The 17905-nt window shown below is 39.6% G+C and overlaps 1 protein-coding gene across 1 annotated transcript in view; it reads left to right on the top strand.

Moving 5' to 3' along the window:
- Positions 1 to 15747, top strand: part of LOC101164051 (metabotropic glutamate receptor 7) — a 206934-nt gene extending 191187 nt beyond the window's left edge. Inside the window, exons 9-10 of the mRNA XM_004069018.4 lie at positions 6761 to 7007; positions 14452 to 15747. Of these exons, the coding sequence (XP_004069066.1) occupies positions 6761 to 7007; positions 14452 to 14501 (297 nt within the window). The 3' untranslated portion in view covers positions 14502 to 15747. The remainder of the gene's footprint in view (positions 1 to 6760; positions 7008 to 14451) is intronic.
- Positions 15748 to 17905: the final 2158 nt, after the last annotated feature.

Genomic DNA, 17905 nt, shown 5'->3' with positions numbered 1-17905 from the left:
AGTTTTTCTTGATCAAAAAGATTGAAATTTCAGTTATCAATTACGAAGAAAATCTCTAGAGAATTGCAGGAAGCTGTGGTAATAATAAGAAGCTGGCAGAGCTTTTGCTGAGGTATTTTCTTTTGTCTTATTTTGACAGATGATTTGGCTGACTGACAGCCAGACGTTTGTGTGCTATTTGCTAAATAGCATGTAGAAATATTCGGTCTTCTTTTATTTTGAAAAAGGGAAATAATCAATTCATTTATGTTGGTGTATTTCAGAACTTTGAAAATGTTTATTTAAAACAAAACGTATTAAAATACATCTTAAGTCACTTTTTTATAAGAATTTAATAATATAAGAATCTGAAAATTTTGCCATAAAAGAAGGGAGACTGATTCACAGAAACAGAGAAACTAATGTGAATGTCAAAGTGAAAATTACAGACTCAACAATGGTTCTTTAAAGCAATACACATAAGTGTATGAAAGCCAGTTAGCTTATCATAAAAGATGAATCCCTGCATCCCTGCTGCTTTATAATGTGACAGCTTCACTGTAGGCTTATGTTGTCAAATATTTACATTAAAGGCTCTAAATGAGTCTGCTGGTTGACATGAACGATTTTGGCAAAAGCAGCAGGAACATTGGTGAAAAGTGTCAACAGATTCATGGGAATGTGTTCGCGTCTGAAAGGAGCCGGAGATAAATGTGTGACGAAGCTTTTCTTCTTCGCTGCCGTCGTCAGATAAACAGGCTGCAGATTACTGAGACTGTGTTTTTTTTAAATATTAATCCTCTTAGTGAGCGCAGTCAAAGAGCGCAGACTTTTATCTGCGGATGCTTCTTACAGGAGTCTGCAGGAGATAAACGATCCACTTAACCTGCCCAGAGTCCCGCTCTCAGCTTCATCTGCAACGTAACCTTTATGGACCGATAAGAAACAAGTCCCAGATGAGGCTTGAACGTGCATAGAGCACACGCTGAGTGTGCATCAGACCTCTGTGTCTTCTGCTGTTTTATCTCCTTATCTTTCCTCTTCATCAGCTCTCCCTGAGACAAAGTGTGTGTTTTTCCCCCCCTGAAAACGATCACAAACGCATGTAGGCACACTCAGAAATGAAGGAATTACAGTAATAAACCTAGGCTTGTGTTTCTGCTCTATCGCTCTTGTCATCTTGTTGTTATGAAATTCATCCCCTGATTCATATCGAGATCCAAACACTGACTTCAGATCAGTTTCTGTGTAAATCGGAGTGCAGAAGATCAGTCAAAATCAATCTTTTTCAGGACATCTTGTCTTTCCTGAGAGCATCAAATGCACTGATTTTGTCAGGGTTGACTAACATGTGGTCTGTTTTGATTTGCTTTTCACCAAAGGGGATCTGAGCTCAGCATTGCTAAAAATGAAAGTGATAATTACAAAGACTTTTGAGGTGGGGAGTCCAAACAACCCCAAAGACACAGATCCGATCTTTTCAAATGCGACCCAGCCCATCGAGACGACTGTTGTTGTGATTTTGGGCTATACAAATAAAATTGAATTGAATTGAATTGAATTGACCCAGGCCGCTTGGGTATGTAGTCCTGAATCCGATACGTGTCCGATCTTTTGAAAAGCGACCGCCTGAACGGCCAAGCCACATGTATCCGACCAGTACGTCATTGATATGCTACAAAGGTCATCATTCTGCTTGAAGTAGGCGGGAACAAGAACATAAACAACAACCATGGCGGACGATGCTGCTGAGACCAGTCAGTGGAAGGGAAGCGAGGTCACCGATTTGATTCATATTTGGGGTGACAGCTCTATTCGGGCCAAACTCAAGGGCTCTTAATGCAACCGGGCGGTTTTTGAAAAAATTTCCTGCAAAATGGCCGAGCGTGGTGTTGAACATTTCCCGCAATTAATTTTTTTCCCCTTTCCGACCGTGGACAGAAGCGCAGGGGAGACCTTCTCCAGGACAGAAGGCGGATCCTCCTCCGGGGTTCACTTCCCGGTTCGGACCCTCAGATTTCTCCAGAGCGGGTTAATAAAGAGTCAATAGCTATTATTCTGGGGGAAGCCTTCTTTTATTATCGTTCTCCTTCCTCCTTAGCACACAACCTGAATGCGCTCCCCCCACCCACTCCCTCCGGCGCGCTCTCTCCTCTCTCTTACACACACACGCGCGCAGCCCTTGCACATACACATCCCCATTCCACAACAGTGGGTACAGACGATTGTAATTGTGCTGACCCCTTTGTGAAAATAAATGTAATAATGCAAAAAGAGCTCCGCTGTTGACAACACTGTTGTTGACATCCATTGTTAACGTTAGCTACTTCCGCAAACAATAAGTGACGTCGTTACCTGTTGAGTACTCTTCTGCGCATGCGGGTCACTTCTGGGTCATTTCACGGTCACACAAGTTCGTATTTAATTGGAAATGTGAACAGCCTTGCAAAAAAAAATCGGATTTTTTCAAAAAATCGGAATCGAGCATTAAGCCCTGCAGTAGCCTTAGTATCCTAGCTGAATGGCATGTCATATGATTCAATTCACTATTCCCTCTCTGATGTCCTGTGCCAGCATTCTGATTGCTGTTGGGAAGAAGCTGTTGTGGAAGCGTGTGGTGTGTGCGTGGACGCTTTCAGGCCTGCGACGTCTGAGGTTGTGGCCTGAGTCCACACACTGGATCAATGCGTGGGCGGGGTGGTTTGTGTCTTTGATTATCATATTTGTATATTTGTTGTATATGTTGTATTGTTTTACAGAGCAGAAGGGTTAGTTCTGGTAATAGAAGCGAGAGGACCACCGTCTGAAGCCCCAGTTCCACACGACTGAAGGCAGGATTTGAAAGATGAAAGCATCTGAGCTTTTTCACACACTCTGGCATGTCCACGCACATGTGCAGCCCCTGAAACTACCTCAATCAATAAAAATGAATGGATGTTGAATTGAATCATTTCAAGATGATTTTTTTCCCTTGATCCTACGGGCTGAGTTTGTGCTTCCTGCTGTCTGTCAGCTCACACAGCTCCAAACACCATCTGCAGCTTTACTCAGAGTTTTTCTAGCCGTCAAAAGTTTGAAGCACTTCTCTCCTGAGGAAAGTTGATGGTTTTGATTTATCTGTGAGGGTGAAAATGAGAACGTTGGTCATCTTGGAAGAGATTCAGGAGTGGGATGTGATGCTAGAAGGCATTCTGCTTTCCTGCTTTAGAATGTTTAGATCAGGGGTCGGGAACCTTTTTGGCCAAGAGAGCCATAAATGCCACATATTTTGAAATGTAATTTCGAAAGAGCCATACAATAATGTAGTGTCCCTTCCCCACACTGAGGCACGGAGACTTAACCTCTTTTAAAGTTCTTTATTCCGATTACTGCAGACCGCAACAAACGCCGTTCAATTCATTCAGCAACTCCTGAATCTCTCCCGCCGACACGAGAGCGCTTCTCCCAACTTTATATTCCCCTGCTCCCGCTGCAGCCCTCCCATTTCCCTTATTCGGCCCATAGCTGAACCCCATTGGTCCAAATTACCTAACAACAGGCTGAACGACAGAACTGAGAGCCAATCAGATCTCTGCTTGACGCGTTCAATGAACTCCAGAACTTTTAACGCGGCCCAACAGCCAAGTTAAACTCAGTCCGCGACAATTTGTTTAAAACTAAATATACAAATGAATGTGTGCATTTGATTTAATTTCAACATTTTTAAAGTACAATAAGTCTGTGGATTCTTTTTAATAACATTGTTATGCTGTTGCTAATAAATGATGAGTATTTCTCGTGGTAGTTTTGCTGATGGTCTAGTCTGGTTGATACGTGGTGAGTTTCTGCTTCGTTCAGGCGTTGAGACTTTAAACGTCATCGTAGGTCTGAATGTTCTGTAGATGTGAGACAGACTGCTCACATGCAGACGGGGAGCCAAACACACACTCACACGCTGCAGTGAGTGACGGGAAGCGGGTTTTACGTTTTAACAATCCCTGCGCGATTCACCTGCTGCCTGTCCCCACAACACCTCAGCCCCACCCTCTGCTTTCTCCCTCACACATCCCGTCTCCGCATCTGCGCGCTCTTTCTCAGAGACGGGAGCGCGTAGTTTTAGGCACGGCATTTCACAGGTTTCCAGGTGGTACAAACTCTGTGAAATAATAGATAATAGTAACTGATAGTGCTGGCGCAGATTTCTCTCTCTAAGCACTGCTACTACTGCGCGCCTCTGGCATCGCATCGCGCCCGAGAAGGACTGGTCTAATGAAAAAAAAAACTATAATTAAAGATTTGTCTGCGAGCCACATGTGACCATCAAAAGAGCCATATATGGCTCGCGAGCCATAGGTTCCCGACCCCTGGTTTAGATAAAGGCGTGTTTGATTCTGAAATTTCGTTTTTTTCATTTTGTTCTTGTTGGAGGTTTTTTCCTCTACACTGTACTGGTTGGAATAAAATGTTTTATCACCTGGTTCTTTTTAGGGTTTTCAGAATAGAATAAGTCAATAGGTTTGGCCTGAAATAAGTTATAAAAAGTAGAAAACTAAGGATTTATGATAGATTTTTCTTTTCCTGTAAAGAAAATTTCCATGTATTCAAATGGAAACAGGTCATCTCCAAGAGAGGAAGAGAACCAAAGGGAAGAAATGATGTAAGCTCTGTGTTTTATGACAAGAAAAAAATAAAGAAAAGAAAAGGAAAAAAAACAGCCCACAGCATGAGTCTAAAGAAGCACCAATCATGAAAAAGTGTGAAAATGTCTGCTGGGTAAACGTCATGTAAGGGGGAGGTACAAGTGCTTATTAATGATAGTCAGAGGACTACCCGGTTTTCTTCTTCCTGCTTATTTTTTTTAATCATTCGGTCAGTGCTTATTTTAAACAATTGCGCCCCCAAATGAGCAGCTGTTACAACTACATGGTTTAGCCAGGTGTTCTGTCCTGCTTCGGTCTTTGATTATCTCCTGAGAGTGCAGTGAGTAAAAACAAAAACACAGTCCATTTGAAGGAAGATCATTTTGTTGCAGTCGCACTCATTTATCCCTCCCACCTGGGAGCATTCAACTTCATGCTGTTGGGGGGCTGAAGGAGTGAATGATCCAAACTCAAAAATATCTGTTAAGAAAAAAATAGCTGGAAATATGAAGCAAAAAAAAAAACTGTCAAATCTGAGAGGGTATACATCAGTTCAGCATGAATGTTGGGAAAAAAATGATTTACACAGAACTTTAAATTGTCTGCATCCGCCAAAATCTTTTAAAAAATTTTGTATAGTATTTTTTGTTTGTTTATTTTTATAATGTTTCTCTAAGCGACTAAAATGCTCTTATAGATCTTAATCTAGATTTTTTTTAAATTACACATCACATTAGCGTCGCAGCCAAAATGGCTAGCTGTACAGTTTCAAGTCAGAAGCTAGCTTGGATGAGGTAAACAAAGGATCTATTTAATGGATCTATTGATCATGGTTTTATTTAATTATTCATGTTCACCATAAAATGTGCATTTATAATATAACAAAGAAATATACTAAAACAGTAGATATAATAAAATTACATAAAACAGACAAATTCATTATTTTAGATTTTCACATACGTTGGATATATGTTAAAAGACAACATTTAAAAATGCAGGAGTAACCAGTAAAAAAGTCAAGGTGAGGATAGGAGAAAAAGCATTTGCCAAAGTACAAATCCGACAAAATGTGCAGAATTTAACTGTTAAAACACAAGCAAAGGGAACATGGAATAAAACAGCTTGTCGTGTTGTTCGCTGTGGCACATGGAGTCCAAAGCAGCCTAACGTGTAAAAGGAGTTAATCTTGCCGGTCATCGTATTCCTCAAAAAATTGACATCTAATTGAATCTTTCAGATTGTTTGAAAGATGACATTTCTGAAACTTTCGCTGTTTAGGCATTTTCACTCTTTGGAGAAAATAGTTAATTTGTTTTCAGTTTAAATCAGCCTATCTCTGATTGTTTGAAGGTCAATGTCTGCAAAATTGCTCCATATAAATTTGAAGTTGGGGTTTGTGCTAAACTTGTTTGGAGTTAGTTTTCTGCTGTTTTTTTCATTTCAAACTTTCTCTCTTTGCTGCTGTGTGAGTTTGTACCTCGTCTTCCTCCACCTTCTTCGCTCTCAGTGACTTCTACCTGTAAAAGGCGTACATCGGGCTGTGACAGAAGGCCCATAAAGCATAAAGGCAGCGGGTTTTCACTCTGTGAAAGCCTCTCTGGGAAGCTCATTATGGCTGGGCCAGGCCTCTTTATGCATTCATTTCGGACCGATATCAGCGCTCGATTGAGTTCAGAGGGCCACAGCTTTAGATGCAAGGCCAATATACACAACGCATAAAACATTAATGATGTAATTCAGCCAGCTGCTTCCATTCTTGGCAGCAGGTGAGGGCAGAAAACACAGAGTCTTATAAAACAATCCTTTACTTGCTTATAAAAAGTGTTCAGAGTTTGGTTCTGTAATGAATCTCTGTTCGGGCTCATTTCAGTTACATTTCGAGTCTTCAAGGCTCTGTGGTTCACAGAGATGAGCGACGGCTCGGACTGAGGTAGTTAAAGTGACTCAGTGTCTCATAAACACAAGAACACCATCTCATGATCATTTTTTTTCCATTTTATGACTACAGAGACCTATAGATACACTCACCTCTGATTTACCTCCTAAAAGACTCTGCAGAGAGGAAGAACGCTTCATCATTTTCAACCAAGGTTCAACTGATGTAATGACTTCCGGTGTTCAGATAAGTGACCCCCCCGTTATCCTCTGCTGCTTCCTCACAGATGTACATCCAAACAACCACTCTGACCATCTCCATGAACCTGAGTGCATCCGTTGCCCTGGGGATGCTCTACATGCCCAAAGTCTATGTCATCATCTTCCACCCTGAGCTCAACGTGCAGAAGAGGAAACGATCCTTCAAGGCCGTCGTCACGGCCGCCACCATGTCATCTCGACTGTCCCACAAGGCCAGCGACAGGCCCAATGGAGAGGCCAAGACAGAGCTGTGCGAGAATGTCGATCCCAACAGTAAGTGTCGTAGAAATGGGAGAAAACAAGGAACTTTTATATAATTGTTTGTTGAACTTGTAGAATTAATTTAGGAATGCTAGAACATTTTCCTGCATGCTGTAGTAAACCCCTGTGTAATGATATGAGATGTTAAATGAGTCCTTGTCCTAAAGGACTAAAAGCTCCTTTTAAAAACAGAATGAGTCAGGTTGCTGGCTTTTTTGATGGCACAGGGGCAAGCAGTGTAAAATAATCCGTCTTTAATCCTGAAACACTACAGTAGGATTTTAAAACCCTTTTTTTGCCTCTGTGTTTTGAATATAACTGTTGCTTTACAACCACCTTTAGCTATTATTGCGAGATTGTTAAGGGAGATGTTAGTTATGCAAAACATTATTTCCCTTTTTTTTTAAACTTTAAATCAGTTCAGAACCAACCATAAACTTACCTGATCACATTAACAATCCATCTTATGGATCTATTTTTTATTGGATGAATAGCAATAAAGAATGAAAACAAATATACTATTCTCCATCTTGAGAGCTTTAGTGAGTTGTCAAACATTCAACGTGGATAGAATGCCATATTCTGACCAACATCCGCTTATTCTTTCTTTTTGTTCTATTGCGAACTAAAAGATCAGCAACAAATTTTCCACCTCAAAAGTTAGCGATGCTGGGTTGTTTTTGTTGTGTTTTATTCATGAACATGTGTTTCTGCTGATCAATGTTCATCAACATTGGTTTCACTTGAATTCAGATTCTTATAGATAGATCTGTATTGTGATTGTTACAAAACTGCTTCTTAGTATGTGCAACACTCATACATTAAAACAACAATTTGGTTGTTTTAATAGTAAAACTTACAACTAAAAATAATAACTAATAAACAAAATACATAAAATGTGCATCCCTTGGTTACTAAAAACAGGAAAATAAAATTAAGTTGTTGCCAGAGAGAAGTGCATTAGTCATTAAAAAAGGCCTAGATACACAAATATGTGTTAAAATTGTTAAAACCAGAAAAGATAATACATATAAATGATAACTTCTGAAGGTTTTGCTTGAGCTTTGAATCCATAGCGAAAAACGGGAAACCCCCCAGAGTGATCAGACAGAAATTTGAGATTTGTTGATCCTGACTCATAAATTTGAACATTTCTGCCAAAGAATTGTCCACAAAAAAGAAAAAAAAATCCAGAGCTGAATTAAAATTTCAAAATAAAAAAGTAACCTCCAGTCTGATGCTCCCCACGGAATAAAAAAGGAAAATTGAGATGACACGGCAGCGTGATCTCCTCCTGGCAGTACGCGGGGCTCCTCTCAGGGCTCTCAAGAACAATTTAACAAATCCCGTTTTTCTACCTTTGACAGGGTAATTTTATAATTTATCAGAGGTAGAAGGGATTAATCCTCTGCTTCTTCTGCTTTTCTGTCCTGACCTTGATTCATTTTCTGCCGGAGCTGTGGGTGATGCGGTGGTGGCGGTGGGGAGGGGGCTCTCCGCAGAGACAGAAATGACTTGGAGAGGAGGGAGGTGTGTGTGGAGGGAATGTTAAATATACATTCTCAGCTCAATATCGTCGCTGACTCATAACTTTTACATGACGACACCAGTGGCAGATTTACAGTTATTCTCTGCTGCTGCCTGCTGGTTGGTTGGGGTGGTGCTATAAGTGAACAACTGACCTCCCTGACCTCAAGTTTACAGCCGAATGCCATTCAGAAATCCTTCATCTTATCACATGTGAAAAGACATGAATCTGTGTGGAAGAAAGCTGTAATGACAGCTGCAGATTACTTTTAGCCTTAAATTATCCCAAAACAGTTAGAGGTTTTACCATGAATAAAATCTTATAAATCTTACATGCACATTTACTTTCTCTGTCTAATAAAATACTAATTCAAATTAACTGGGTTCCTTATGAAGTCTCTCAGCCTTTAAAGAACTAATAATTGCAGACACAGAGCATCATAAACAGCAAAAAACTGGCAGATGTGCTTCCCAGAAATTATCATTACATTTAAAAATAAATAAAAAATCAATGAAAAACAATGATTTCTACATGCATTTTAATAAATAATTTTATATTTTTGAAGGAACAAAAACATTTAATTAAAAAAAGTAATTTCCCTCTTAAAATTGTAATGAAGAATACAGTTAAGTTGAACTTTTGTTATAAACAAAATACCTCTACCATAATTCCACCATAATTTCACCATAATTCACAAATTAATTCTTTAAAATCAGACAATGTGATTTTCTGGATTATTTTTCTCATTTTGTATCCCATAATTAAGGTTTGGGCTTAAGATAACTGGGAGAGCGCATAAACTGAGAGCTCTCAGTCCCCCCACAACTCCAAGGCGATCGTCTGATTGACTACGGCCGCTCTGCAAAAACGATGTCCTCAAAATGGCATATTCATATTTAAAGACCACTGACAACACTTTTACAATGGATCAAAAGACGATTGTAGTGGGTTTTAAAACAAAAGGTTTTTTTTTTTGTTTGTTTTTTTTTGCAGCACTGTGGTTCTTTTTTTTTGTTGTTTTCTAGTTTTCTAGTGCACCTGTTGTTTCTGCTCTCCTGTTGAGTGTTGTTGTGGGGGTGTAGGTAGCGCAGCTGGCCGGTGTGGCACAGGCTGCCACAGCCTGGACGTGACTCTGAGAAGTTAAATAATGAAGGCCCTGCGAGCAGACCTTTGCGCGCAGATAATAATGGCTCATCAATCAGTGGTGTTGGCTGCAGTGCAGCAGGGAGCTGTTATCGGCACTGCAGGGAGGTGAGACTCTGGCCAGCATTGGTTTCACAGTCAATCCTAGAAGAGCTACAGAGCCATCTTCTGACCTATTCAGTCCTCTCTTTCTCTGTATTCCATCTCCTTTCAGACCAGACTTTAGTGGTTCTCCCCAACTCCATTTTCCAATCTTGTTTCCTCACTTCCTCCTCACCTGCTGCCTTCCTGCTGTTTCACCGCTCTCTGTCTTGGCACTGTAATAGCCCTCAGTCACTTCAGATGGCTTCATCTTTTTCGCTCTCGATCACTCTCCCTCTCCCTCCTTTCCGTCACCATCTTTCTGCTGCCACAGCTGATTCCCTGACTACAAAGACTTCATCTTCTGCCCCTCTTCAAAGGCCAAATCTCTCTGATTCTCCTTTTATAAGACCTCTCAGCCTTTCTCCAAAAGCCGATTCTGTGCACAACAAAGGCTCTGGTCTGTCCCTTAAAGCTCGCACAGCCCTGCAGCTCGCACAGAATCTCTACAAGCATTCCCCTCCTGGTGTGCCTGCAGAGGGGAAATATTTTATTTATTCGTTAGAAATTTGCTTTCCCACTCAATTCCAAATCTTTGACTGAACATTGAAGGTTTATTTGGGGGGATAAGGAAGGGAGGAATTGAAAGAATCTCCCTCTGCAGGAGACGTGACTGGGCATCTCCCTCTGTGCACCCTTCTTTTCAGCTTCCATGAGCAGCCAGATGGAGGGGTCTAAAGTCTGCTTGTCCTCGGGCCTTTTAAGGCGTTCCTGTCTCTCACAGCACATGACCCAAGTCAGAAAAGACAAATGACCATTGGGTCATATTTGCAGCACCTGCAGCTTACCCTGCAGTGATATGAAGTGCATGAATTGAAATATGTTTTCAAGTCAATTCAGTTTTATTTATATAGCCCAATATTACAGCATAGTTGTCTCAACGGGGTCACAAAAGTTTTTATTTTTTTCTATTTTCTCCTGGCTGGAACACATCAGCTCCTCCTTAGTGACTTTTTTTCTTCTTTCAGCAGTTGATCCAATTAAAGTCCAGACAACAACATGAGTGAGTCAAAGATTAAAAACACTGGGGATGCATTCACATCCGATCAGTTAGACTGGCACAGCAGCAACTTCAGAAGTGACTTTTCAGAATATATACTGAGCTGTTCCTGACAGTGAAAACAAATGTTGGAATTTGAAGATAGTCCCGAAGCAAATGTCAAACAAAACGTTATTTTTAGCTATCAATTTCTTATGAAATAGCAAGAAAATATGTTTTTATAAAGGAATTTGCTTCCATTTTTATAGCATTTAAGTCCATAATTCGGGGTCATGTTTGTGAAAGCATGTTCTGTAAAACAAAATTAAAAAAGGCTAAATTTATTTTCTTTTATTTTTCAAGCATCAGATATATATATTGTCAAATAGATTACTCTTATTTTGAAAAGAATTACAGAATATTCATAGAGGAGCCCGGCTGTTTTCATAGAAAAACACAAGTTTCAACTAATTTTCCTAATAAATGTCAATTCAAATGCTGTGAATGAGTGTCTGCATCTGATTCTGTCAAATTGATTAGTTATTATTTTCTAGTAATCCGTTTTCTTTTTTAATTATACAGTTATTTTACTCTTTAATATTTAGATGCATAAAAATTGTGCATTTAAAAATGTCGGAGCAAAAAAAAATAAGTATGATATTTTTGCGCATGCAAATACCCAAACAGAGCGTAGAGATGCTCACAAGCCACAGGTAATCATTAACAATTTACAATTTACAAATATTAGTTAAATATAACTTAAGTTTTTCAACCCAACTTAAATTCTGTCTTCTTCCAGTAAAACCTCTATCGAACCAAAACCAAACTTTTTAACATTTACAAGCTGACATTTTAGTTGCTTCAAACTCATATTTGTCATGGTTAAAGTAATTTTATTTTGAAACCTCAACTTTTTTTTTTTTCAAAGTTTTTAAAGTTTTAGCTTTTGAGCTGCAAAAGTGAACATTAACCCTGTATAATCATTTGAATTATATCTAATAAATGTATTCCTGAGACCCCTATCTTATTAGCATGATCCAAATTCTCCCTAAAAACACATTGGTTGTGTCTGAATTCCTACACTACTCACTGCATGGAGCACTAAATAGTGCATTTGCCATTTTGTAGTCCTGTCCGAATCTACACGATCTACCACATTCGACTGCCCTAAAAATTTCCCAGAGGTCTTTGCAAAAAAACATTGTGCATTGATGCACAATGGATTGGCGAATATAGACCACAATGCATAGCGTCTGAACAATTTTTGCTGCCCTGTAGTTCATCATCATTCCATTAGGGGCAGTAAAGGCGCTTTTTCTGCTCATTTCAATATGGCTGCTTCCATGAAATCTCAAAAACACTTGGCAGGAAAAGTTTAGTTAATTTTCAAAACTTTATGGTGAGGATAACTCATCTGTTATTCTTTTCTAATCTAATTTCCTCATTCTTTTTAAGTGAATACTTGCTATATTGAAAATTTTGTTGATAATTAATTCTTTATAATACCATTAAACCATGTCAAATGTGCGGTAGTGGGTAAATAACGTGTTTACTTTTCTAAAGTAACTTCCTTCCAGCGAATCATTACTGATACTATCTATCTCATTAAAATGATAATGCAATACATTTTGATTTCATCAAAACGTTTTATAAGAACCTTATTTAAAAAATAGAATTTTCTGTTAATTTTTTGATGTGGTGGGCTTTACAGGGTTAAAGTACTTTCCATTTATTCCATCATTGCTCATCAGAAGGTCCGTCTTCTTTCCTGCAGTTTTTTTAAAGTCACATTCTTCTGGAGTTCAAGGCCTTGTGGTTTCACATCAGGAACGTCAGTGGAACCAGAGCTAGTGTTCCCCTCTGCTTCTCAGCTGACAGTTGACTCCTTCATTTGCATACAGAGCGGTTCCAGCTATGTGTGTGGACGGGTGATAACTCCAGCTGTGAACAGCCTCTGCCATGATCTTACAGCTGAATCCTTCCTTCCGTTAGTGGATGTTAAGGGGTTAACAAACCTGTATACTCAGGATCGTAAAAAACGTTTCAGTCTGGAAGCTCGCTGCTGTCAGACTCGTCCCACCTGTTTTGTGTGAGGGTGTCTGTCAAGGTGACCAGGTCAGAGAGGTGTGGAGACAACAGGTCTTCATATGCAAACACAGACATTTCTTATTATATTCTCCACATGATTGATGATGATCTTTAAGCTTGCAGCCATTCATTTTTGACTGGGGGGTGTTGTCACCCCCCACTTCTTTATTTTGTACCCCTTAAAGTGAGAGTACCAATAGGGGGGGGTCAGTTCTGTGAGTGTGGTCTTCTAGGCAGACGAATATCTGGACACCTGAGCCTAAGCTGTCAGAGAACATCTTCATGACTGCTGGAGGCTTTGGATCAACAAACAATCAACAACAAAAGATTTTGTTGTCTCCTTTGACAAAAGAAAACATGTCAAAGAGTTTTAATTCTGTTACTGGAGAAACATATTTCTTGCTTCAAGTTCTAATCGAACTTCAATGCCATGATTCTCGTAATTTAATGAACCAATAAATTATTTTAAACATGTGACGAAAGTAGATAGGAAAATCTGTTATTGGAGTTACATTTGCACATAAAAACAAATAATGTGAGTTACAAAATCAAAAAAATCAAACTGGAACTTCACCAAAACCTAATGAGACAAAAAGAGTTGTATGATGGTGCCCCTTACCCTGAATAACTTAAAAACAAAGACACGAAATTATTCTCCTTAGAAGGTACATGCAGTAGATACCTAAAAAAGAATCACATTTGTAGAACACAAACCTTAAACAACGGCAAAAACATTTAATCTTGGTTTTAAGAATTGTATTTATTAAAACAATAATGTTTTATGTTATTATTTCTGAATACTGTTTAAGTCATTCACAAATTATTCTAGAGTTTTCAGCACAAGCACATGCTGCTACAGAAAGTGTTTATTTGTGTCTCTCTTGATCTTTATGTTAAACCATTCCCTAAAATATATGTAATTTCTAAAAGAGACAAAACATTTTTTGCCATGAAACTTTTGACAATCCAGTAAATGTGGGTTTTGAAAAAAAATATGCAGTGTTTCATTATTTCAAGTAAAGCTGTGCTGCCATAATTTAATCTGTCAAAAAATGTGGCAGAACTAATGAGGTATAAACAATAATAGGTGATTTATTACTCAGAAATTGATTCATAATTTGAGAAACAAAATTGGAAACATTTCCTCATTAACAACGATTAGATTTAAATAGGGAGAGAAAGACCAAAGCTTCATTGTATCTAATGACTAGTTAACCCATCACCACTGAATATTCAAAGTGGTTCATAGAGTCTATGTTCTGAGTTCAGCTCTGGCCTCCATAAGCTTAGACTTTAACCTACATCACGTCAAATTTGGAAGGGATCGCTCATCCACATGCCCTGTGGATGATAGAACTATACCAGAGCTGGATAGAGATCCTCTTTACACTTACTCTACGTTCGTCAATCAACCTGACCGACCTTTACGAAAGCCCATAGGTCGATCTGTGTTTTAATGATAACAGAATGCATCAGTTCCCCCACCTCCATCATCATCAACCTCTATAAATACCTTCACAGCAGCCTCAGCAAGAAATGCTGATCTTTGCTTTTCCCTCTTCTCTCCTCCTCCACAGGTCCAGCAGCGAAAACAAAGTACGTGAGCTACAATGACCTGGTGATCTAAGTGGACCTCCAGCATCGAAGGGACCTTCTGCAGAGGCGTCTGCTCTCCTGCCTGATCTTCAGCTGCAAGAGGAAGTGGACAGCTTTCAGTTTTACCTTCTCTTGTTTCCGTGTTTCACTGCCCGCCACAAGCGTTCAGGTGTTTACCACCTGCAGAGATTTTCTTTCTTCAGTCAAACAGGAAAGTGGTGGAGTCGATGGTGAGGCTGACAGCAGGACAAATTTGGCGGATGCAGCAGACTGGTATTGGCCGTGGTCCAGCAGTGGTCGTAATGACGGTGGTATTGAAAGATTCCGCACTCCATCTTGGCCCCATTACATGCACCTGTCGCCTCATGTACTTACATGCTGCGAGTTTCCCGACCTCCTCTGTCTATGTGTGTACTCTTTCTGGCTGATATGTTGGCCCGCTTCGGTTCTTTCCTTCCTCTGTGTAACAGATATCAAAAATTTGATTTTTTTTTTTTTTTTCTGATGCACATTTAGTTTTTATTATGTGCTTTCTGTTCTTTAAATGTCAACTGTATAGAAAAGGAAAGCGTAAAGGTGGATGCTCTTACAGCCCCTGAAAACTCCACCTCTGGGTCAGGCTCTGGAGTGTGAGAGATCATGAACACCCTCATTGATTCATCATGGATGGTGCATGCTTTCAATCATTTGCAGGTGCAAACGCTTGTGCTCTATGGGAACCACATGTCCCATGATGCTTTGTGGATTGTACAGGAGGAACGATGCTGCGGTCCAATCAGCTGGATCCACTGCTGTAACCGTGCCATTTTGTTGTGTTTGTCTGCAGTTTGTCAGATCACCGTGTTGCTGAAGACAGGGATGCAGATGTGTTCACGTGTGTTCTGTTGGCATTTCTTTATATTAGCTGCAAATGTGTCTGTCTTGCATGCGTGCTAAGGTTTCAGGGTTCAGTTTTCAGGGGCTTAAGCTTGGCAAAGTGTTTAGGGTGGTCATGTGACCGAAGGTCTGTCTGTGGAGACACCCATGTATCTCCACTCTCATCCAACCTAATCTTCTGTTGCAAAGACCGAGTCCATGCATTTATTTATATTTTTTACAAAAACATGATTATTTTTCCTAGAAATGTCTTAAAATGTCCAACATTTCCCTGACAAACTTAACCCTTGGCAAATAAATTGCAATGGTTTAACCCTTGTGCTATCCTGTGACCCCACGGTCACATTGATGTGTTCTCCCTACCACGACAAAGGTGGATAAAGGTGAAGAGGATTTCATGTAATCCATGGACACCAGGGAAGATCACATATCATTGAAGAAAAAAGGTTCAGCGCACTGTCTTGTGGGGTCTAGATGACCCAACTCCCAATGTTAACGTGGGATAGCACAAGGGTTAAAAACCTCAAGCTTCTTAAGATCCTTCTTAAGCTTCTTGAGAATAGGATTCCAAATAACATGTGGTAAAGTTGTACCAAAAACTCTGATGCTCCCAAACATTTAGGTAATAAAGCATTTCTGGTGTGCATTTACTGTGAAAAACTGTTTGTGTGAGGTTTAAAACAACAGGACTTGAGCAAGATGCTTGTGTTGTGGAGTGTTGTTTAAGGGCCCCTCAAGCAGGATCACTCTGTCCAATTACAATAAACTTTTTTAAGCTACGTTAACACCACCCTCTGCAACGTGAGTTACACCAGTTGAACTTTGACAAATCAGGGACGCGGATTTAGTAGCAAAGTATGGGGAACGTCCGCTTCAGTTCATGAAAGTGCCAACCATTTGCAAATTTACTGCGGCGGAGACATTAATAATTGCAGTTTGTGCCTGCCCAGATTTATTTACACGAAGTTCTTCATATTTCAGAATAGAACTGTGAAAGAAAAAACCTGGAGCAAGATTCACGAGATTTGCACTGTTTCAAGATTTCACACCAAGCCTCTTCCAACTGTAGGTGCCAGACGTGTGCTAGTAGAGAGTAGAAAAAGAACAAGAAGAAGAAGCTCATCCTGCTCGTCCAGTGTGAACACCATTGTAATGCATTCATAAAGCGCATTCTCATATATGCGTCACATGCACAGTGTGAACGTAGCTTTACACGCACGTTGTTTCAACAGCCATGCCATACATCTGCTCCTCTTCAGTCTTTATAGTCTTCATTACACACTTCAAACAGCATTTAACTCCCTATTTTTACTATAAGTCATTAGCTTCACTTACTTGTTACATTTTTTTTTACAGGATATCATAAAGCTTTTCTTTGATTTTTGTCTCCAATCGTTCTAGATTTAGTGTTTGTGAAACAGAAAGCACAAAAAGGGCAACAGCTGTGGTTGGCTGTAAACTCATAATCCACATTGTCTGATTCTGTTTTGCATATTAGAGAGCACTGAGGATGTGCATGAATACTGTTCATGTGCAATACCACTCAATGTAATCCTTGGTAAAAAATGGTCATAAATTTGCATCTTTTCTTGTGGTTTTGTGTCCACTACACCATCAGAGTGCTTCAGGCTGAGGTGCAAAGGTGCAGAGATCCTACTGCCCACTAAAGGAAAGGTGTCTGATGTGCTCACTGTGAATTCTGAGGTTAAAATTTTTAATCATGGGAAGCATTAACATCTACACACAGAACCAACAGGTTTAATTACTAGTAGATTTTCAGCAGAATTAAGCATAGTTAGTTCATGTTGCTACCACTTCCTAAAGTACAAGTTTTTTTTTCAAACAAGCCAGGTGGGGTTAAGGGATTGGCCTTTGTTACATCTTACACTTGCAATTCATAGGTCTGTGATGTCACACCAAGAGGAGCGCTTCACTCTGGAGGGTAGAAAGTCCCAGTAGTCCAATACCGCCCTCATAAAGAATGCCTTCATTAATCAAAATTAAGCCAGATGGTAGTTTAATCGAATGCAACAATCAAGCTATTTTCAAAGCGTTCCCAATGGTCTTCTATTTTGATTATGCCAATTTTTGCCAAAAAAAAAAAAGAACTGTTGTTTTTTTATGACGTAGTTTCTGTAGAGCAGCAGTAGTTCAATACAAAATTTCCTCTAAGTTCTGGGCGGGACTTTAAGTGGGGAGCAAGCCCACCCCCCTTACCCTCTGTTGCATAGCACTATGGAACAGGGAGCTAGTGTGCCGCACATTGTATTTTCTACGCCACAGATATACTCTTTTTCAAACAGCGTTTTTTTTGGTCTGCTCCTGATTCACAACAATTTGAATAAAGAATATTGAGAAATATGATTTTAAGCTTATTTTTCTTAATATATGTCATCCATCATATAAAAAAATGTGAGAAGAACATCTTAAAATCACCAAAATAAGATAGATGAAAGTTGGGTGTGGGCCCCAATTTTGGACTTCTGTTTTACCCAAACCCCCCACTTTACTTTTCCAAATTTGACACAAACCAGGAAGTACCTTATACCGTTTTCCAGT

Source organism: Oryzias latipes, chromosome 5, assembly GCF_002234675.1.
Source record: "Oryzias latipes chromosome 5, ASM223467v1".
Taxonomy (NCBI): Eukaryota; Metazoa; Chordata; class Actinopteri; order Beloniformes; family Adrianichthyidae; genus Oryzias; species Oryzias latipes.
The sequence above is the reverse complement of the archived record's forward strand: the minus strand, read 5'-3'. Positions and strand labels throughout refer to the sequence as shown.